This window comes from Polypterus senegalus, chromosome 10 (assembly GCF_016835505.1).
Source record: "Polypterus senegalus isolate Bchr_013 chromosome 10, ASM1683550v1, whole genome shotgun sequence".
NCBI lineage: Eukaryota > Metazoa > Chordata > Cladistia > Polypteriformes > Polypteridae > Polypterus > Polypterus senegalus.
Window position 1 is genome coordinate 142,568,159 of NC_053163.1, and position 25,574 is coordinate 142,593,732.

At 40.3% G+C, this 25,574-nt stretch overlaps 1 protein-coding gene across 1 annotated transcript in view; it reads left to right on the plus strand.

The window, feature by feature from the left end:
- The window catches only part of LOC120538266 (pneumococcal serine-rich repeat protein-like), a gene marked incomplete at its 5' end in the record, with an annotated part of 42,543 nt that extends 18,399 nt beyond the window's left edge, over nucleotides 1-24,144 (plus strand). The window contains 11 exons of the mRNA XM_039767725.1: nucleotides 665-753; nucleotides 1,547-2,210; nucleotides 6,875-10,409; nucleotides 10,518-14,907; nucleotides 15,310-15,554; nucleotides 15,827-15,953; nucleotides 16,525-16,640; nucleotides 17,168-17,294; nucleotides 17,338-17,534; nucleotides 17,615-17,738; nucleotides 18,674-24,144. Of these exons, the coding sequence (XP_039623659.1) occupies nucleotides 665-753; nucleotides 1,547-2,210; nucleotides 6,875-10,409; nucleotides 10,518-14,907; nucleotides 15,310-15,554; nucleotides 15,827-15,953; nucleotides 16,525-16,640; nucleotides 17,168-17,294; nucleotides 17,338-17,534; nucleotides 17,615-17,738; nucleotides 18,674-24,075 (15,016 nt within the window). The remainder of the gene's footprint in view (nucleotides 1-664; nucleotides 754-1,546; nucleotides 2,211-6,874; nucleotides 10,410-10,517; nucleotides 14,908-15,309; nucleotides 15,555-15,826; nucleotides 15,954-16,524; nucleotides 16,641-17,167; nucleotides 17,295-17,337; nucleotides 17,535-17,614; nucleotides 17,739-18,673) is intronic.
- Nucleotides 24,145-25,574: the final 1,430 nt, after the last annotated feature.

Genomic DNA, 25,574 nt, shown 5'->3' on the forward strand with positions numbered 1-25,574 from the left:
CAACCTCTGAAACAACACCATCACCTACCACGGCATCATCTAGTGCAGAATCAACTAGTACTTCATCTGTTGAAACTACAGTAAGTCAAACAACAACTTTATCCTCAACAGCTACAGAAAACTCTCCAACAACACCTTCAAGTACTTCACAATCCTCTAGTGCAGTTTCAACCACCACTTCTGCATCAACATCTTTGGAAACATCTACAGCATCACCTACAACTACAACTGCATCACCTACTGTATCTTCAACTACCACTTCATCACCAGTAACTACAAATTCTGAAACAACTTCAGCCTCGACATCTACAGTAACCACTCCAACAACACTTCCAACAACCAGTGCATCATCTACTGAAGCATCAAGTAGCACTTCATCTCCTGTTACCACAGATAGTCAAACAACAGCTTCAACCTCAACACCAGCTGCAACCTCTGAAACAACACCATCACCTACTACGACATCATATAGTGCAGAATCAACTAGTACTTCATCTGTTGAAACTACAGTAAGTCAACTTTAGCCTCAACAGCTACAGAAAACTCTCCAACAACACCTTCAAGTACTTCACAATCCTCTAGTGCAGTTTCAACTACCTTTGAAACAACAATCACCTACTACGCCATCATCTGCAGAATCAACTAGTACTTCATCTGAATCAACATCTTTGGAAACATCTACAGCATCACCTACAACTACAACTGCATCACCTACTGTATCTTCAACTACCACTTCATCACCAGTAACTACAAATTCTGAAACAACTTCAGCCTCAGTAACCACTCCAACAACACTTCCAACAACCACATCTACAGCATCAAGTAACCACTCAACCTCAACACTCTGAAACAACACCATCACCTACCACGGCATCATCTAGTGCAGAATCAACTAGTACTTCATCTGTTGAAACTACAGTAAGTCAAACAACAACTTTATCCTCAACAGCTACAGAAAACTCTCCAACAACACCTTCAAGTACTTCACAATCCTCTAGTGCAGTTTCAACCACCACTTCTGCATCAACATCTTTGGAAACATCTACAGCATCACCTACAACTACAACTGCATCACCTACTGTATCTTCAACTACCACTTCATCACCAGTAAATAAAAATTCAGAAACAACTTCAGCCTCGACATCTACAGTAACCACTCCAACAACTCCTCCAACAACCAGTGCATCATCTACTGAAGCATCAAGTAGCACTTCATCTCCTGTTACCACAGATAGTCAAACAACAGCTTCAACCTCAACACCAGCTGCAACCTCTGAAACAACACCATCACCTACCACGGCATCATCTAGTGCAGAATCAACTAGTACTTCATCTGTTGAAACTACAGTAAGTCAAACAACAACTTTATCCTCAACAGCTACAGAAAACTCTCCAACAACACCTTCAAGTACTTCACAATCCTCTAGTGCAGTTTCAACCACCACTTCTGCATCAACATCTTTGGAAACATCTACAGCATCACCTACAACTACAACTGCATCACCTACTGTATCTTCAACTACCACTTCATCACCAGTAACTACAAATTCCGAAACAACTTCAGCCTCGACATCTACAGTAACCACTCCAACAACTCCTCCAACAACCAGTGCATCATCTACTGAAGCATCAAGTAGCACTTCATCTCCTGTTACCACAGATAGTCAAACAACAGCTTCAACCTCAACACCAGCTGCAACCTCTGAAACAACACCATCACCTACCACGGCATCATCTAGTGCAGAATCAACTAGTACTTCATCTGTTGAAACTACAGTAAGTCAAACAACAACTTTATCCTCAACAGCTACAGAAAACTCTCCAACAACACCTTCAAGTACTTCACAATCCTCTAGTGCAGTTTCAACCACCACTTCTGCATCAACATCTTTGGAAACATCTACAGCATCACCTACAACTACGACTGCATTACCAACTGTATCTTCAACTACCACTTCATCACCAGTAACTACAAATTCCGAAAAAACTTCAGCCTCAACATCTACAGTAACCACTCCAACAACACTTGCAACAACCAGTGCATCATCTACTGAAGCATCAACTAGCACTTCATCTCCTGTTACCACAGATAGTCAAACAACAGCTTCAACCTCAACAGCTACAGAAAACTCTCCAACAACACCTTCAAGTACTTCACAATCCTCTAGTGCAGTTTCAACTACAACTTCATCTCAGACCACCAGTTCTGAATCAACACATCTTTGGAAACATCGACAGCATCTACAGTAAGCACTCCTACTAACATATTATTAACTACGTCATCTGCCTCATCTACACATCTGTTAACAACATCATCTGCATCACCCACACATTTTAACTACACCATCTGCATCACCCACACATGTGTTAACTACATCACCTGCGTCACGCACACATATGTTAACTAATTCCACCACTAGCTTGCAGACTGTTTCATTAGAATCTGTTGAATCAACCACCAATGGCTCAAGTTCTTCAGCTCAACCACCTATTTATTCTTAATCCATTTTAACGTCATCATCTTCTAATACTTCAAATTCTTTACTAAATCAAAGTTCTGAAGCGTCCACCGGGCTTATCCATGTGTCTTCATCTTCACAGGTGACTCCAGCTCCAAACAGCTTAAGTGTATCGCCTATTCATGAATCAACGTCACTTTTGTCTGTGTCTACTCAAAGTTCCACAACCACATCTACAGGTAATCTTGGTTTTAGATTCTTGATGTTTTTTTTGCCATGAATAGAGTCTGAAACCTGTGTTGAGGGAGTTTAGAAAACGTCATTTACTGCTTGGCTCTGGGACTTTGTTTTTCTGTGTGTAGGGAAGGTGTTTTCTTAAGGCTTTTTTAAAGCTTACAGTATCTTGGCATTTAGTGCAATATTTGACACAACATCTTCTTATATAATACGCTATCATGGCTGTCCATTTGTTTGTCCAGGATTTTAAATCACTTGTAGCTTGCAAAATCAACTCTCAGCATCAGACTGCAGGGCGGTCATGTGGCGCATGAGTACGGGTGCTGTTCTCATCCCTACCACCTTTGCCTTCACTTCCTCTACCTCTTCATAGTTTAAATAAAAACTTAAGAAAAACGTAAAAAATAATTGCAACACAAAAACTGACTTAATCAGTTTTAACGCAAGAAGATGCCAGCGGAAGACGTGAAGAAGCGTATCAACTTCTGAGCAATTGAATATGAAAACTATAAGTCAAGTGTATTCACTGCATGTTATCATGCAGTCTGCCGTTAATAGTTTAAAATATTACATTTCTTTTGAATTGAGAGATGTGTTTGGACAAAAGAGTACTGTGGTTTCATTTCGACCCTATGTGCTATCGGACCATGATGGATTGATATCTAAGTAATTAACATTGACCGTATCAATAATTTTTCAGTGCACCATGCATATGTCTGTTATATGCTATTTGGTATGGGATTCATAAAAGCAATGTTACTTTGTCAGTCAGTTATTCTCCAATCTGCTATATCCTAACACAGGGTCACGGGGGTCCACTGGAACCAATCCCAGCCAACACAGGGAGCAAGGCAGGAACCAGTCCTGGGCAGGGCGCTAACCCACCGCCGGACAAACACACAAAACAAGCACACAAACTAGGGACAATTGAGGATAGCCAATACACCTAACCTGCATGTCTTTGGACTGTGGGAGGAAACCGGATCACCCGGAGGAAACCCACGCAGGAAGGACCCGGGAAGCGAACCAGGGTCCCCTAACTGCAAGGCAGCAGCACTACCACTGTGCCACCATGCTGAACTTGCTGATATAGTACAGAAATAAAAAAAAAAAATTGCCAGTGCAATATTTTATTTAGTAATGCTATACTGCTTAACTCTAGTTTACAGTGCTATCTTGACATATAGGGTGCTGTATGCAGATTTTTTTCATTGCTAACAGCATTCATTTATTCATTATCCAAACCTGTGGGGCTACATCATATGCCTTAAGCAATGAACAAAATTCTAAAACTAAATCCTTGTGAGAATACAGCTCATTGCAGGGTAAAATTACAATTACCCCTACTGTCTCTCATACTAGGCCAGTTGAGGATCACCATTTAATCTAACATTTTCATCTTAGGGGAAATGTAATGTGGACATGAGAAGATCATGCAATATAGGACACCCTTTATAAAATATTGCAAAGATGAAAAAATGTTAATTTTGGTGAAGAAAATGAGTAATTTTGACTTTTCCTACACATTAATAGACAGTGAAATAAACTATTGACAATACTACCTCCTGGTTTCAAAGTACTGCTCAGATAAAATGATGCCCTTCGATGATAATCGCATCAGACACACACTTATGGCCCATACAGAAGCCAGTTATTCGATTTTGCAGTTTTAATTCAAATTGAGAATCTGAGATTCCGATTTTTTACATGGCCCCTCATAGATTCCAGTGTGCTCATTTTGCATGTGGAATTTCCTGGACGTCACAGAAGCCTGAAAACCTAGTACCATTCTTTATTGGTGAGGAATTGTAATATCAAAGCACCACTGTTGTAACTGATTTCTTTTCTCTGCTATCAAGTGATTTTTTTTTTGGAAATTTATTTTTGTGCACAGCACAGTTAATACCTGTTCCCTGCAACCTGAAAATTGAAAAAAAAAAAAACAGTTTCAGTAACATGTTTTTATGTTTAAATATCTTTATCTGGAAAATTAAATACATGAATTAACAGACATTGATTAATAAAGATAACATAAACCCTTCTAGACAAAACAGTGAGCTAGTATGTCAATATAATTATTTTGACACTTTAAAGTAGAAGGTAATAAAAATAAATGTCTTAGGATGTGGAAATACTGTGTATATATATAAATATATATATGAAGCATCAACTAGCACTTCATCTCCTGTTACCACAGATAATCAAACAACAGCTTCAACTTCAAAACCAGCTGCAACCTCTGAAACAACACCATCACCTACTATGGCATCATCTAGTGCAGAATCAACTAGTACTTCATCTGTTGAAACTACAGTAAGTCAAACAACAACTTTATTATCAACAGCTACAGAAAACTCTCCAACAACAACTTCAAGTACTTCACAATCCTCTAGTGCAGTTTCAACTACAACTGCATCTCAGACCGCCACTTCTGCATCAACATCTTTGGAAACATCTACAGCATCAACTACAACTACAACTGCATCACCTACTGTATCTTTAACAACCACTTCATCACCAGTAACTACAAATTCCGAAACAAGTTCAGTCTCAAAATCTACAGTAACCACTCTAACAACACTTACAACAACCAGTGCATCATCTCCTGAAGCATCAACTATCACTTCATCTCCTATTACCACAGATAGTCAAACAACAGCTTCAACCTCAACACCACATGCAACCTCTGAAACAACACCATCACCTACCATGGCATCATTTAGTGCAGAATTAACTAGTACTTCATCTGTTGAAACTACAGTAAGTCAAACAACAACATTAGCCTCAAAAGCCACAGAAAATTCTCCAACAACACTTTCAAGTACTTCACAATCCTCTACTGCAGTTTCAACTACAACTTCATCTCAGACCACCACTTCTGCATCAACATCTTTGGAAACATCCACAGCATCACCTAAAACTACAACTGCATCACCTACTGTATCTTCAACTACCACTTCATCACCAGTAACTACAAATTCTGAAACAACTTCAGCCTCAACAATTACAGTAACCACTCCTACAACACTTCCAACAACCAGTGCATCATCTCCTGAAGCATCAACGAGCATTTCATCTCCATTTGCCACAAATAGTCAAACAACAGCTTCAACCTCAACACCAGCTGCAACCTCTGAAACAACACCATCACCTACCACGGCATCATCTAGTGCAGAATCAACTAGTACTTCATCTGTTGAACCTACAGTAAGTCAAACAACAACTTTAGCCTCAACAGCTACAGAAAACACTCCAACAACACCATCAAGTACTTCACAACCCTCTAGTGCAGTTTCAACTACAACTTCATCTCAAACCACCACTTCTGCATCAAAATCTTTGGAAACATCCACAGCATCACCTACAACTACAACTGCATCACCTACTGTATCTTCAACTACCACTTCATCACCAGTAACTACAAATTCCAAAACAATTTCAGCCTTAACATCTACAGTATCCACTCCAACAACATTTCCAACAACCAGTGCATCATCTCCTGAAGCATCAACTAGCACTTCATTTCCTATTATCACAGATAGTCAAACAACAGCTTCAACTTCTAAAACAACACAATCACTTACCATGGCATCATCTAGTGCAGAATCAACTACTACTTCATCTGTTGAAACTACAGTAAGTCAAAAAACCACTTTAGCCTCAACAGCCACAGAAAACTCTCCAACAACACCTTCTAGTACTTCACAATCCTCTAGTGCAGTTTCAACTACAGCTGCATCTCAGACCGCCACTTCTGCATCAACATCTTTGGAAACATCTACAGCATCACCTACAACTACAACTGCATCACCTACTGTATCTTTAACTACTACTTCATCACCAGTAACTACAAATTCTGAAACAAGTTCAGTCTCAACATCTACAGTAACCACTCCAACAAAATTTCCAAAAACCAGTGCATCATCTCCTGTTACCACAGATAGTCAAACAACAGCTTCAACCTCAACACCACATGCAACCTCTGAAACAACACCATCACCTACCACGGCATCATCTAGTGCAGAATCAACTAGTACTTCATCTGTAGAAACTACAGTAAGTCAAACAACAACTTTAGCCTCAACAGCTACAGAAAAGCCTCCAACAACACCTTCAAGTACTTCACAATCCTCTAGTGCAGTTTCAACTACAACTAAATCTCAGACCACCACTTCTACATCAACATCTTTGGAAACATCTACAGCATCACCTACAACTACAACTGCCTCACCTACTGTATCTTCAACTACCACTTCATTACCAGTAACTACAAACTCCGAAACAACTTCAGCCTCAACATCTACAGTAACCACTCCAACAACACTTCCAACAACCAGTGCATCATCTACTGAAGCATCAACAAGCACTTCATCTCCTGTAACCACAGATAGTCAAACAACAGCTTCAACATCAACACCAGCTGCAACCTCTGAAACACCATCACCTACCATGGCATCATCTAGTGCAGAATCAACTAGTACTTCAACTGTTAAAACTACAGTAACTAAAACATCAACTTTAGCCTCAACAACCACAGAAACCTCTCCAACAACACCTTCAAGTACTTCACAATCCTCTAGTACAGTTTCAACTACAACATCATCTCAAACCACCACTTCTGCATCAACATCTTTGGAAACATCCACAGCATCACATACAACTACAACTGCATCACCTACTGTATCTTCAACTACCACTTCATCACCAGTAACGACAAATTCAGAAACAACTTCAGCCTCAACATCTACAGTAACCACTCCAACAACACTTCCAACAACCAGTGCATCATCTCGTGAAGCATCAACTAGCACTTCATCTCGTATTACCACAGATAGTCAAACAACTGCTTCAACCTCAACACCAGCTACAACCTCTGAAACAACACAATCACCTACCACAGCATCATCTAGTGCAGAATCAAATAGTACTTCATCTGTTGAAACTACAGTAAGTCAAACAACAACTTTAGAGTCAACAGCCACAGAACACTCTCAAACAACACCTTCCAGTACTCCACAATCCTCTAGTGCAGTTTCAACTACAACTGCATCTCAGACCACCACTTCTGCATCAGCATCTTTGGAAACATCTACAGCATCACCTACAACTACAACTGCATCACCTACTTATTCTTCAACTACCACTCCATCAACAGTAACTACAAATTCTGAATCAACTTCAGCCTCAACATCTACAGTAACCACTCCAACAACACTTCCAACAACCAGTGCATCATCTACTGAAGCATCAAATAGCACTTCATCTCCTGTTACCACAGATAGTCAAACAACAGCTTCAACATCAACACCAGCTGCAACCTCTGAAACAACACCATCACCTACCATGGCATCATCTAGTGCAGAATCAACTAGTACTTCATCTGTTGAAACTACAGTAAGTCAAACAACAACATTAGCCTCAACAGCTACAGAAAACTCTTCAACAACAACTTCAAGTACTTCACAATCCTCTAGTGCAGTTTCAACTACAACTTCATCTCAGACAGCCAGTTCTGCAGCAAAATCTATGGAAACATCTACAGCATCACCAAAAACTACAACTGCATCACCTACTGTATCTTCAACTACCACTTCATCACCAGTAACTACAAATTCTGAAACAACTTCAGCCACAACATCTAGAGAAACCACTCCAACAACACTTCCAACATCCAGTGTATCATCTACTGAAGCATCAACTAGCACTTCATCTCCTGTTACCACAGATAGTCAAACAACAGCTTCAACCTCAACACCAGCTGCAACCTCAGAAACAACACCATCACCTACCACGGCATCATCTAGTGCAGAATCAACTAGTACTTCATCTGTTGAAACTACAGTAAGTCAAACAACAACATTAGCCTCATCAACAGCTACAGAAAACTCTCCAACAACTTCAAGTACTTCACAATCCTCTAGTGCAGTTTCAACTACAACTTCATCTCAGACAACCAGTTCTGCAGCAACATCTATGGAAACATCTACAGCATCACCTACAACTACAACTGCATCACCTACTGTATCTTCAGCTACCACTTTATCACCAGTAACTACAAATTCCGAAACAACTTTAGCCTCAACATCTACAGTAACCACTCCAACAACACTTCTAACAACCAGTGCGTCATCTACTGAAGCATCAACTAGCACTTCATCTCCTGTTACCACAGAGATTCAAACAACAGCTTCAACCTTAACACCAGCTGCAACCTCTGAAACAACACCATCACCTACCATGGCATCATCTAATGCAGAATCAGCTAGTACTTCATCTGTTGAAACTACAGTAAGTCAAACAACAACATTAGCCTCAACAGCTACAGAAAACTCTCCAACAACAACTTCAAGTACTTCACAATCCACTAGTGCAGTTTCAACTAAAACTTCATCTCAGACCACCACTTCTGCATCAACATCTTTGGAAACATCTACAGCATCACCTACAACTACAACTGCATCACCTACTGTATCTTTAACTACCACTTCATCACCAGTAACTACAAATTCAGAAACAAGTTCAGTCTCAATATCTACAGTAACCACTCCAACAACACTTCCAACAACCAGTGCATCATCTCCTGAAGCATCAACTAGCACTTCATCTCCTATTACCACAGAGATTCAAACAACAGCTTCAACCTTAACACCAGCTGCAACCTCTGAAACAACACCATCACCTACCATGGCATCATCTAATGCAGAATCAGCTAGTACTTCATCTGTTGAAACTACAGTAAGTCAAACAACAACATTAGCCTCAACAGCTACAGAAAACTCTCCAACAACAACTTCAAGTACTTCACAATCCACTAGTGCAGTTTCAACTAAAACTTCATCTCAGACCACCACTTCTGCATCAACATCTTTGGAAACATCTACAGCATCACCTACAACTACAACTGCATCACCTACTGTATCTTTAACTACCACTTCATCACCAGTAACTACAAATTCAGAAACAAGTTCAGTCTCAATATCTACAGTAACCACTCCAACAACACTTCCAACAACCAGTGCATCATCTCCTGAAGCATCAACTAGCACTTCATCTCCTATTACCACAGAGATTCAAACAACAGCTTCAACCTTAACACCAGCTGCAACCTCTGAAACAACACCATCACCTACCATGGCATCATCTAATGCAGAATCAGCTAGTACTTCATCTGTTGAAACTACAGTAAGTCAAACAACAACATTAGCCTCAACAGCTACAGAAAACTCTCCAACAACAACTTCAAGTACTTCACAATCCACTAGTGCAGTTTCAACTACCACTTCATCTCAGACCACCATTTCTGCATCAACATCTTTGGAAACATATACAGCATCACCTACAAGTACAACTGCATCACCAATTTTATCTTCAACTACCACTTCATCACCAGTAACTACAAATTTTGAAACAACCTCATTCTCAACATCTACAGTAACCACTCCAACAACACTTCCAAAAACCAGTGCATCATCTACTGAAGCATCAACTAGCACTTCATCTCCTATTACCACAGATAGTCAAACAACAGCTTCAACCTCAACACCACTTGCAACCTCTGAAACAACACCATCACCTACAGCCACTAGTGCATCATCTAGTGCAGAATCAACTAGTACTTCATCTGTTGAAACATACAGTAAGTCAAACAACAACTTTACTACCACCTCAACAGCTTCAGCCACAACATCAGAAAACTCGAACAACACTCCAAGTGTAATCTACCATCAAGCACTTACTTACCACAATCCTCTAGTGCAGCATCATCTAGTTCAACTAGTACTTCATCAACAGTAAGTCAAACAACAACTTTATCCTCAACAGCTACAGACCACTTCACAATTCTGCATCAACATCAGTTCTGGCAACATCATGGAAACATCTACAGCATCACCTACAACTACAACTGCATCACCTACTGTATCTTCAACTACCACTTCATCACCAGTAACTACAAATTCAGAAACAAGTTCAGTCTCAATATCTACAGTAACCACTCCAACAACACTTCCAACAACCAGTGCATCATCTACTGAAGCATCAACTAGCACTTCATCTCCTGTTACCACAGATAGTCAAACAACAGCTTCATCCTCAACACCAGCTGCAACCTCTGAAACAACACCATCACCTACCAAGGCATCATCTAGTGCAGAATCAACTAGTACTTCATCTGCTGAAACTACAGTAAGTCAAACAACAACTTTAGCCTCAACAGCTACAGAAAACTCTCCAACAACACCTTCAAGTACTTCACAATCCTCCAGTGCAGTTTCATCAACAACTTCATCTCAGACCACAATTTCTGCATCAACATCTTTGGAAACATCAACAGCATCACGTATAACTACAACTGCATCACCTACTGTATCTTCAACTACAACTTCATCATCAGTAACTACAAATTCCGAAACAACTTCAGCCTCAACATCTACAGTAACCACTCCAACAACACTTCTAACAACCAGTGCGTCATCTACTGAAGAATCAACTAGCACGTCATCTCCTGTTACCACAGATAGTCAAACAACTGCTTCAACCTTAACACCACATGCAACCTCTGAAACAACACCATCACCTACCACGGCATCATCTAGTGCAGAATTAACTAGTACTTCATCTGTTGAAACTACAGTAAGTCAAACAAAAACTTTAGCCACAACAGCCACAGAAAACTCTCCAACAACACCTTCAAGTACTTCACAAACCTCTAGTGCAGTTTCAATTACCACTTCATCTCAGGCCACCATTTTTGCATCAACATCTTTGGAAACATATACAGCATCACCTACAAGTACAACTGCATCACTAATTTTATCTTCAACTACCACTTCATCACCAGTAACTACAAATTTTGAAACAACCTCATTCTCAACATCTACAGTAACCACTCCAACAACACTTCCAAGAACCAGTGCATCATCTACTGAAGCACCAACTAGCACTTCATCTCCTATTACCACAGATAGTCAAACAACAGCTTCAATCTCAACACCACATGCAAACTCTGAAACAACACCATCACCTACCACGGCATCATCTAGTGCAGAATCAACTAGTACTTCAACTGTTCAAACTACAGTAAGTCAAACAAAAACTTTAGCCACAGCAGCCACAGAAAACTCTCCAACAACACCTTCTAGTACTTCACAATCCTCTAGTGCAGTTTCAACTACAACTGCATCTCAGACCGCCACTTATGCATCAATATCTCTGGAAACATCTACAGCATCACCTACAACTACAACTGCATCAGCTACTGTATCTTTAACTTCCACTTCATCACCAGTAAGTACAAATTCTGAAACAAGTTCAGTCTCAATATCTACAGTAACCACTCCAACAACACTTCCAACAACCAGTACATCATCTCCTGAAGCATCAACTAGCACTTCATCTCCTATTACCACAGATAGTCAAACAACAGCTTCAACCTCAACACCACATGCAACCTCTGAAACAACACCATCACCTACCACGGCATCATCTAGCGCAGAATCAACTAGTACTTCATCTGTTGAAACTACAGTAAGTCAAACAAAAACTTTAGCCACAACAGTCACAGAAAACTCTCCGACAACACCTTCAAGTACTTCACAATCCTTAAGTGCAGTTTCAACAACAACTTCATCTCAGACCACCACTTCTTTATCAACGTCTTTGGAAACATATACAGCATCACCTACAAGTACAACTGCATCACCAATTTTATCTTCAACTACCAATTCATCACCAGTAACTACAAATTCCGAAACAACTTCATCCTTAACATCTACATTAACCTCTCCAACAACACTTCCAACAACCAGTGCATCATCTACTGAAGCATCAACTAGCACTTCGTCTCCTGTTACCACAGATAGTCAAACAACAGCTTCATCCTCAACACCAGCTGCAACCTCTGAAACAACACCATCACCTACCAAGGCATCATCTAGTGCAGAATCAACTAGTACTTCATCTGCTGAAACTACAGTAAGTAAAACAACAACTTTAGCCTCAACAGCTACAGAAAACTCTCCAACAACACCTTCAAGTACTTCACAATCCTCCAGTGCAGTTTCATCTACAACTTCATCTCAGACCACAATTTCTGCATCAACATCTTTGGAAACATCAACAGCATCACGTATAACTACAACTGCATCACCTACTGTATCTTCAACTACAACTTCATCATCAGTAACTACAAATTCAGAAACAAGTTCAGTCTCAATATCTACAGTAACCACTCCAACAACACTTCCAACAACCAGTGCATCATCTCCTGAAGCATCAACTAGCACTTCATCTCCTATTACCACAGATAGTCAAACAACAGCTTCAACCTTAACACCACATGCAACCTCTGAAACAACACCATCACCTACCACGGCATCATCTAGTGCAGAATCAACTAGTACTTCATCTGTTGAAACTACAGTAAGTGAAACAAAAACTTTAGCCACAAAAGCCACAGAAAAATCTCCAACAACACCTTCAAGTACTTCACAAACCTCTAGTGCAGGTTCAACTACCACTTCATCTCAGACCACCATTTCTGCATCAACATCTTTGGAAACATATACAGCATCACCTACAAGTACAACTGCATCACCAATTTTATCTTCAACTACCACTTCATCACCAGTAACTACAAATTTTGAAACAACCTCATTCTCAACATCTACAGTTACCACTCCAACAACACTTCCAAAAACCAGTGCATCATCTACTGAAGCATCAACTAGCACTTCATCTCCTATTACCACAGATAGTCAAACAACAGCTTCAACCTCAACACCACATGCAACCTCTGAAACATCACCATCACCTACCACAGCATCATCTAGTGCAGAATCAACTAGTACTTCATCTGTTGAAACTACAGTAAGTCAAACAACAACTTTAGCCTCAACAGCAACAGAAAACTCTCCAATAATACCATCAAGTACTTCACAATCCTCTAGTGCAGTTTCAACTGCAACTTCATCTCAGACCACCACTTCTGCATCAACATCTTTGGAAACATATACAGCATCACCTACAAGTACAACTGCATCACCAATTTTATCTTCAACTACCACTTCATCACCAGTAACTACAAATTCTGAAACAACTTCAGCCACAACATCTAGAGAAACCACTCCAACAACACTTCCAACATCCAGTGTATCATCTACTGAAGCATCAACTAGCACTTCATCTCCTGTTACCACAGATAGTCAAACAACAGCTTCAACCTCAACACCAGCTGCAACCTCAGAAACAGCACCATCACCTACCACGGCATCATCTAGTGCAGAATCTACTAGTACTTCATCTGTTGAAACTACAGTAAGTCAAACAACAACTTTATCCTCAACAGCTACAGAAAACTCTCCAACAACAACTTCAAGTACTTCACAATCCTCTAGTGCAGTTTCAACTACAACTTCATCTCAGACAACCAGTTCTGCAGCAACATCTATGGAAACATCTACAGCATCACCTACAACTACAACTGCATCACCTACTGTATCTTTAACTACCACTTCATCACCAGTAACTACAAATTCAGAAACAAGTTCAGTCTCAATATCTACAGTAACCACTCCAACAACACTTCCAACAACCAGTGCATCATCTACTGAAGCATCAACTAGCACTTTGTCTCCTGTTACAACAGATAGTCAAACAACAGCTTCATCCTCAACACCAGCTGCAACCTCTGAAACAACACCATCACCTACCAAGGCATCATCTAGTGCAGAATCAACTAGTACTTCATCTGCTGAAACTACAGTAAGTCAAACAACAACTTTAGCCTCAACAGCTACAGAAAACTCTCCAACAACACCTTCAAGTACTTCACAATCCTCCAGTGCAGTTTCATCTACAACTTCATCTCAGACCACAATTTCTGCATCAACATCTTTGGAAACATCAACAGCATCACGTATAACTACAACTGCATCACCTACTGTATCTTCAACTACAACTTCATCATCAGTAACTACAAATTCAGAAACAACTTCACCCTCAACATCTACAGTAACCACTCCAACAACATTTCCAACAACCAGTGCGTCATCTACTGAAGAATCAACTAGCACGTCATCTCCTGTTACCACAGATAGTCAAACAACTGCTTCAACCTTAACACCACATGCAACCTCTGAAACAACACCATCACCTACCACGGCATCATCTAGTGCAGAATTAACTAGTACTTCATCTGTTGAAACTACAGTAAGTCAAACAAAAACAGCTCAACATCTACAGTCCACTCCAACAAGCTTAACAACCAGTGCATCATCTACTGAAGCATCAAGTAGCACTTCATCTCCTGTTACCACAGAGTCAAACAACAGCTTCAACAATCCTGCAACCTCTGAAACAACACCATCACCTACCAGTTTGGAAACATATACAGCATCACCTACAACTACAGTAACCACTCCAACAACATTTCCAACAACCAGTGCGTCATCTACTGAAGAAGCATCAACTAGCACTTCATCTCCTGTTACCACAGATAGTCAAACAACAGCTTCAACCTCAACACCACATGCAACCTCTGAAACAACACCATCACCTACCACGGCATCATCTAGTGCAGAATCAACTAGTACTTCATCTGTTGAAACTACAGTAAGTCAAACAAAAACTTTAGCCACAACAGCCACAGAAAACTCTCCAACAACACCTTCAAGTACTTCACAAACCTCTAGTGCAGTTTCAATTACCACTTCATCTCAGACCACCATTTCTGCATCAACATCTTTGGAAACATATACAGCATCACCTACAAGTACAACTGCATCACTAATTTTATCTTCAACTACCACTTCATCACCAGTAACTACAAATTTTGAAACAACCTCATTCTCAACATCTACAGTAACCACTCCAACAACACTTCCAAGAACCTCATCTACTGAAGCACCAACTAGCACTTCATCTCCTATTACCACAGATAGTCAAACAACAGCTTCAATCTCAACACCACATGCAAACTCTGAAACAACACCATCACCTACCACGGCATCATCTAGTGCAGAATCAACTAGTACTTCAACTGTTCAAACTACAGTAAGTCAAACAAAAACTTTAGCCACAGCAGCCACAGAAAACTCTCCAACAACACCTTCTAGTACTTCACAATCCTCTAGTGCAGTTTCAACTACAACTGCATCTCAGACTGCCACTTCTGCATCAATATCTCTGGAAACATCTACAGCATCACCTACAACTACAACTGCATCAGCTACTGTATCTTCAACTACCACTTCATCACCAGTAACTACAAATTCTGAAACAAGTTCAGTCTCAACATCTACAGTAACCACTCCAACAACACTTCCAACAACCAGTGCATCATCTACTGAAGCATCAACTAGCACTTCATCTCCTATTACCACAGATAGTCAAACAACAGTTTCAACCTCAACACCACATGCAACCTCTGAAACAACACCATCACCTACCACGGCATCATCTAGCGCAGAATCAACTAGTACTTCATCTGTTGAAACTACAGTAAGTCAAACAAAAACTTTAGCCACAACAGTCACAGAAAACTCTCCGACAACACCTTCAAGTACTTCACAATCCTTAAGTGCAGTTTCAACTACAACTTCATCTCAGACCACCACTTCTTTATCAACATCTTTGGAAACATATACAGCATCACCTACAAGTACAACTGCATCACCAATTTTATCTTCAACTACCAATTCATCACCAGTAACTACAAATTCTGAAACAACTTCATCCTTAACATCTACATTAACCTCTCCAACAACACTTCCAACAACCAGTGCATCATCTACTGAAGCATCAACTAGCACTTCGTCTCCTGTTACCACAGATAGTCAAACAACAGCTTCATCCTCAACACCAGCTGCAACCTCTGAAACAACACCATCACCTACCACGGCATCATCTAGTGCAGAATCAACTAGTACTTCATCTGTTGAAACTACAGTAAGTCAAACAACAACTTTAGCCTCAACAGCTACAGAAAACTCTCCAACAACACCTTCAAGTACTTCACAATCCTCTAGTGCAGTTTCATCTACAACTTCATCTCAGACCACAATTTCTGCATCAACATCTTTGGAAACATCTACAGCATCACCTACAACTACAACTGCATCACCTACTGTATCTTCAACCTACCACTTCATCACCAGTAACTACAAATTCTGAAACAAGTTCAGTCTCAATATCTACAGTAACCACTCCAACAACACTTCCAACAACCAGTGCATCATCTCCTGAAGCATCAAGTAGCACTTCATCTCCTATTACCACAGATAGTCAAACAACAGCTTCAACCTCAACACCACATGCAACCTCTGAAACAACACCATCACCTACCACGGCATCATCTAGTGCAGAATCAACTAGTACTTCATCTGTTGAAACTACAGTAAGTCAAACAAAACTTTAGCCACAACAGCCACAGAAAACTCTCCAACAACACCTTCAAGTACTTCACAATCCTCTAGTGCAGTTTCAACTACAACTTCATCTCAGACCACCACTTCTGCATCAACATCTTTGGAAACATATACAGCATCACCTACAAGTACAACTGCATCACCAATTTTATCTTCAACTACCACTTCATCACCAGTAACTACAAATTTTGAAACAACCTTATTCTCAACATCTACAGTAACCACTCCAACAACACTTCCAAAAACCAGTGCATCATCTACTGAAGCATCAACTAGCACTTCATCTCCTGTTACCACAGATAGTCAAACAACAGCTTCAACCTCAACACCAGCTGCAACCTCTGAAACAACACCATCACCTACCACGGCATCATCTAGTGCAGAATCAACTAGTACTTCATCTGTTGAAACTACAGTAAGTCAAACAACAACTTTATCCTCAACAGCTACAGAAAACTCTCCAACAACACCTTCAAGTACTTCACAATCCTCTAGTGCAGTTTCAACTACAACTTCATCTCAGACCACTTCTGCATCAACATCTTTGGAAACATCTACAGCATCACCTACAACTACAACTGCATCACCTACTGTATCTTCAACTACCACTTCATCACCAGTAACTACAAATTCTGAAACAACTTCAGTCTCAACATCTACAGTAACCACTCCAACAACACTTCCAACAACCAGTGCATCATCTACTGAAGCATCAAGTAGCACTTCATCTCCTATTACCACAGATAGTCAAACAACAGCTTCAACCTCAACACCACATGCAACCTCTGAAACAACACCATCACCTACCACGGCATCATCTAGTGCAGAATCAACTAGTACTTCATCTGTTGAAACTACAGTAAGTCAAACAACAACTTTAGCCTCAACAGCTACAGAAAACTCTCCAACAACACCTTCAAGTACTTCACAATCCTCTAGTGCAGTTTCAACTACAACTTCATCTCAGACCACCACTTCTGCATCAACATCTTTGGAAACATATACAGCATCACCTACAAGTACAACTGCATCACCAATTTTATCTTCAACTACCACTTCATCACCAGTAACTACAAATTTTGAAACAACCTTATTCTCAACATCTACAGTAACCACTCCAACAACACTTCCAAAAACCAGTGCATCATCTACTGAAGCATCAACTAGCACTTCATCTCCTGTTACCACAGATAGTCAAACAACAGCTTCAACCTCAACACCAGCTGCAACCTCTGAAACAACACCATCACCTACCACAGCATCATCTAGTGCAGAATCAACTAGTACTTCATCTGTTGAAACTACAGTAAGTCAAACAACAACTTTAGCCTCAACAGCTACAGAAAACTCTCCAACAACACCTTCAAGTACTTCACAATCCTCTAGTGCAGTTTCAACTACAACTTCATCTCAGACCACCACTTCTGCATCAACATCTTTGGAAACATATACAGCATCACCTACAACTACAACTGCATCACCACTGTATCTTCAACTACCACTTCATCACCAGTAACTACAAATTTTGAAACAACTTCATTCTCACATCTACAGCAACAACCAGTGCATCATCTACTGAAGCATCAACTAGCACTTCATCTCCTGTTACCACAGATAGTCAAACAACAGCTTCAACCTCAACACCAGCTGCAACCTCAGAAACAGCACCATCACCTACCACGGCATCATCTAGTGCAGAATCAACTAGTACTTCATCTGCTGAAACTACAGTAAGTCAAACAACAACTTTAGCCTCAACAGCTACAGAAAACTCTCCAACAACACCTTCAAGTACTTCACAAACCTCTAGTGCAGTTTCAACTACCACTTCATCTCAGGCCACCATTTTTGCATCAACATCTTTGGAAACATATACAGCATCACCTACAAGTACAACTGCATCACCAAATTTATCTTCAACTACCACTTCATCACCAGTAACAACAAATTTTGAAACAACCTCATTCTCAATATCTACAGTAACCACTCCAACAACACTTCCAAAAACCAGTGCATCATCTACTGAAGCATCAACTAGCACTTCATCTCCTATTACCACAGATAGTCAAAAAACAGCTTCAACCTCAACACCACATGCAACCTCTGAAACAACACCATCACCTACCACAGCATCATCTAGTGCAGAATCAACTAGTACTTCATCTGTTGAAACTACAGTAAGTCAAACAACAACTTTAGCCTCAACAGCAACAGAAAACTCTCCAATAATACCATCAAGTACTTCACAATCCTCTAGTGCAGTTTCAACTGCAACTTCATCTCAGACCACCACTTCTGCATCAACATCTTTGGAAACACATACAGCATCACCTACAAGTACAACTGCATCACCAATTTTATTTTCAACTAGCACTTCATCACCAGTAACTACAAATTTTGAAACAACTTCATTCTCAACATCTACAGTAACCACTCCAACAACACTTCCAAGAACCAGTGCATCATCTACTGACGCACCAACTAGCACTTCATCTCCTATTACCACAGATAGTAAAACAACAGCTTCAACCTCAACACCATATGCAAACTCTGAAACAACACCATCACCTACCACGGCATCATCTAGTGCAGAATCAACTAGTACTTCAACTGTTCAAACTACAGTAAGTCAAACAAAAACTTTAGCCACATCAGCCACAGAAAACTCTCCAACAACACCTTCTAGTACTTCACAATCCTCTAGTGCAGTTTCAACTACAACTGCATCTCAGACCGCCAATTCTGCATCAATATCTCTGGAAACATCTACAGCATCACCTACAACTACAACTGCATCAGCTACTGTATCTTTAACTACCACTTCATTACCAGTAAGTACAAATTCCGAAACAAGTTCAGTCTCAATATCTACAGTAACCACTCCAACAACACTTCCAACAACCAGTCCATTATCTCCTGAAGCATCAACTAGCACTTCATCTCCTATTACCACAGATAGTCAAACAACAGCTTCAACCTCAACACCACATGCAACCTCTGAAACAACACCATCACCTACCAAGGCATCATCTAGTGCAGAATCAACTAGTACTTCATCTGCTGAAACTACAGTAAGTAAAACAACAACTTTAGCCTCAACAGCTACAGAAAACTCTCCAACAACACCTTCAAGTACTTCACAATCCTCCAGTGCAGTTTCATCTACAACTTCATCTCAGACCACAATTTCTGCATCAACATCTTTGGAAACATCAACAGCATCACGTATAACTACAACTGCATCACCTACTGTTTCTTCAACTACAACTTCATCATCAGTAACTACAAATTCAGAAACAAGTTCAGTCTCAATATCTACAGTAACCACTCCAACAACACTTCCAACAACCAGTGCATCATCTCCTGAAGCATCAACTAGCACTTCATCTCCTATTACCACAGATAGTCAAACAACAGCTTCAACCTTAACACCACATGCAAACTCTGAAACAACACCATCACCTACCACGGCATCATCTAGTGCAGAATCAACTAGTACTTCATATGTTGAAACTACAGTAAGTGAAACAAAAACTTTAGCCACAACAGCCACAGAAAACTCTCCAACAACACCTTCAAGTACTTCACAAACCTCTAGTGCAGTTTCAACTACCACTTCATCTCAGACCACCATTTCTGCATCAACATCTTTGGAAACATCTACAGCATCACCTACAACTACAACTGCATCACCTACTGTATCTTCAACTACCACTTCATCACCAGTAACTACAAATTCTGAAACAACTTCAGGCTCGACATCTACAGTAACCACTCCAACAACACTTCTAACAACCAGTGCATCATCTACTGAAGCATCAACTAGCACTTCATCTCCTATTACCACAGATAGTCAAACAACAGCTTCAACCTCAACACCACATGCAACCTCTGAAACAACACCATCACCTACCACAGCATCATCTAGTGCAGAATCAACTAGTACTTCATCTGTTGAAACTACAGTAAGTCAAACAACAACTTTAGCCTCAACAGCAACAGAAAACTCTCCAATAATACCATCAAGTACTTCACAATCCTCTAGTGCAGTTTCAACTGCAACTTCATCTCAGACCACCACTTCTGCATCAACATCTTTGGAAACATATACAGCATCACCTACAAGTACAACTGCATCACCAATTTTATCTTCAACTACCACTTCATCACCAGTAACTACAAATTCTGAAACAACTTCAGCCACAACATCTAGAGAAACCACTCCAACAACACTTCCAACATCCAGTGTATCATCTACTGAAGCATCAACTAGCACTTCATCTCCTGTTACCACAGATAGTCAAACAACAGCTTCAACCTCAACACCAGCTGCAACCTCAGAAACAGCACCATCACCTACCAAGGCATCATCTAGTGCAGAATCAACTAGTACTTCATCTGCTGAAACTACAGTAAGTCAAACAACAACTTTAGCCTCAACAGCTACAGAAAACTCTCCAACAACACCTTCAAGTACTTCACAATCCTTAAGTGCAGTTTCAACAACAACTTCATCTCAGACCACCACTTCTTTATCAACATCTTTGGAAACATATACAGCATCACCTACAAGTACAACTGCATCAGCAATTTTATCTTCAACTACCACTTCATCACCAGTAACTACAAATTTTGAAACAACCTCATTCTCAACATCTACAGTAACCACTCCAACAACACTTCCAAAAACCAGTGCATCATCTACTGAAGCATCAACTAGCACTTCATCTCCTATTACCACAGATAGTCAAACAACAGCTTCAACCTCAACACCACATGCAACCTCTGAAACAACACCATCACCTACCACAGCATCATCTAGTGCAGAATCAACTAGTACTTCATCTGTTGAAACTACAGTAAGTCAAACAACAACTTTAGCCTCAACAGCAACAGAAAACTCTCCAATAATACCATCAAGTACTTCACAATCCTCTAGTGCAGTTTCAACTACAACTGCATCTCAGACCGCCAATTCTGCATCAATATCTCTGGAAACATCTACAGCATCACCTACAACTACAACTGCATCAGCTACTGTATCTTTAACTACCACTTCATCACCAGTAAGTACAAATTCCGAAACAAGTTCAGTCTCAATATCTACAGTAACCACTCCAACAACACTTCCAACAACCAGTCCATTATCTCCTGAAGCATCAACTAGCACTTCATCTCCTATTACCACAGATAGTCAAACAACAGCTTCAACCTCAACACCACATGCAACCTCTGAAACAACACCATCACCTACCAAGGCATCATCTAGTGCAGAATCAACTAGTACTTCATCTGCTGAAACTACAGTAAGTAAAACAACAACTTTAGCCTCAACAGCTACAGAAAACTCTCCAACAACACCTTCAAGTACTTCACAATCCTCCAGTGCAGTTTCATCTACAACTTCATCTCAGACCACAATTTCTGCATCAACATCTTTGGAAACATCAACAGCATCACCTACAAGTACAACTGCATCACCAATTTTATCTTCAACTACCACTTCATCACCAGTAACTACAAATTCCGAAACAACTTCATCCTTCACATCTACATTAACCTCTCCAACAACACTTCCAACAACCAGTGCATCATCTACTGAAGCATCAACTAGCACTTCGTCTCCTGTTACCACAGATAGTCAAACAACAGCTTCATCCTCAACACCAGCTGCAACCTCTGAAACAACACCATCACCTACCAAGGCATCATCTAGGGCAGAATCAACTAGTACTTCATCTGCTGAAACTACAGTAAGTCAAACAACAACTTTAGCCTCAACAGCTACAGAAAACTCTCCAACAACACCTTCAAGTACTTCACAATCCTCCAGTGCAGTTTCATCTACAACTTCATCTCAGACCACAATTTCTGCATCAACATCTTTGGAAACATCAACAGCATCACGTATAACTACAACTGCATCACCTACTGTATCTTCAGCTACAACTTCATCATCAGTAACTACAAATTCCGAAAAAACTTCAGCCTCAACATCTACAGTAACCACTCCAACAACACTTCCAACAACCGGTGCATCATCTACTGAAGCATCAACTAGCACTTCGTCTCCTGTTACCACAGATAGTCAAACAATAACTTCAACCTCAACACCAGCTACAACCTCTGAAACAACACTATCACCTACCACGGCATCATCTAGTGTAGAATCAACTAGTAATACAGCTGTTGAAACTACAGTAAGTAAAACAACCACTTTAGCCTTAACAGCCACAGAAAACTCTCCAACAACACCTTCAAGTACTTCACAATCCTCTAGTGCAGTTTCAACTACAACTTCATCTCAGACCACCACATCTGCATCAACATCTTTGGAAACATCCACAGCATCACATACAACTACAACTGCATCACTTACTGTATCTTCAACTACCACTTCATCACCAGTAACTACAAATTTTGAAACAACTTCATTCTCAACATCTACAGTAACCACTCCAACAACACTTCCAACAATTAGTGCATCATCTACTGAAGCATCAACTAGCACTTCATCTCCTGTTACCACAGATAGTCAAACGATAGCTTCATCCTCAACACCAGCTGCAACCTCTGAAACAACACCATTACCTACCACGGTATCATCTAGTGCAGAATCAACTAGTACTTCAACTGTTGAAATTACAGTAAGTCAAACAACAACTTTAGCCTCAACAGTAACAGAAAACTCTCCAATAACACCATCAAGTAATTCACAATCCTCTAGTGCAGTTTCGACTGCAACTTCATCTCAGACCAGCACTTCTGCATCAACATCTTTGGAAACATCTACAGCATCACCTACTACTACAACTGCATCACCTACTGTATCTTCAATTACCACTTTATCACCAGTAACTACAAATTCTGAAACAACTTCAGCCTCAACATCTACAGTAAGCACTCCAACAACACGTCCAACAACCAGTGCATCATCTACTGAAGGCATCAACTAGCACTTTATCTCCTGTTACCACAGATAGTCAAACAACAGCTTCAACCTCAACACCAGCTGCAACCTCTCAAACAACACCATCATCTACTACCGCATCATCTAGTGCAGAATCAACTACTACTTCATCTGTTGAAACTACAGTAAGTCAAACAACAACTTTAGCCTTAACAGCCACAGAAAACTCTCTAACAACACCATCAAGTACTTCACAATCCTCTAGTACAGTTTCAACTACAACTTCATCTCAGACCACCACTTCTGCATCAACATCTTTGGAAACATCTACAGCATCACCTACTACTACAACTGCATCACCTACTGTATCTTCAACTACCACTTCATCAGTAGTAACTACAAATTCTGAAACAACTTTAGCCTCAACATCTACAGTAACCACTCCAACAATACTTCCAACAACCAGTGCATCATCTACTGAAGCATCAACTAGCACTTCGTCTCCTGTTACCACAGATAGTCAAACAACAGCTTCAACCTCAACACCAGCTGCAACCTCTGAAACAACACCATCACCTACCAAGGCATCCTCTAGTGCAGAATCAACTATTACTTCATCTGTTGAAACTACAGTAAGTCAAACAACAACTTTAGCCTCAACAGCTACAGAAAACTCTCCAACAACACCTTCAAGTACTTCACAATCCTCTAGTGCAGTTTCAAGTACATCTTCATCTCAGACCACCACTTCTGCATCAACATTTTTGGAAACATCTACAGCATCACCTACAAGTACAACTGCATCACCAATTTTATCTTTAACTACCACTTCATCATCAGTAACTACAAATTCTGAAACAACTTCAGCCTCTACATCTACAGTAACCACTCCAACAACTCTTCCAACAACCAGTGCATCATCTACTGAAGCATTAACTAGCACTTCATCTCCTGTTACCACAGATAGTCAAACAACAGCTTCAACCTCAACACTAGCTGTAACCTCTGAAACAACACCATCACCTACCAAGGCATCCTCTAGTGCAGAATCAACTATTACTTCATCTGTTGAAACTACAGTAAGTCAAACAACAACTTTAGCCTCAACAGCTACAGAAAACTCTCCAACAACACCTTCAAGTACTTCACAATCCTCTAGTGCAGTTTCAAGTACATCTTCATCTCAGACCACCACTTCTGCGTCAACATTTTTGGAAACATCTACAGCATCACCTACAAGTACAACTGCATCACCAATTTTATCTTTAACTACCACTTCATCATCAGTAACTACAAATTCTGAAACAACTTCAGCCTCTACATCTACAGTAACCACTCCAACAACTCTTCCAACAACCAGTGCATCATCTACTGAAGCATTAACTAGCACTTCATCTCCTGTTACCACAGATAGTCAAACAACAGCTTCAACCTCAACACTAGCTGTAACCTCTGAAACAACACCATCACCTACCACGGCATCATCTAGTGCAGAATCAACTATTACTTCATCTGTTGAAACTACAGTAAGTCAAACAACAACTT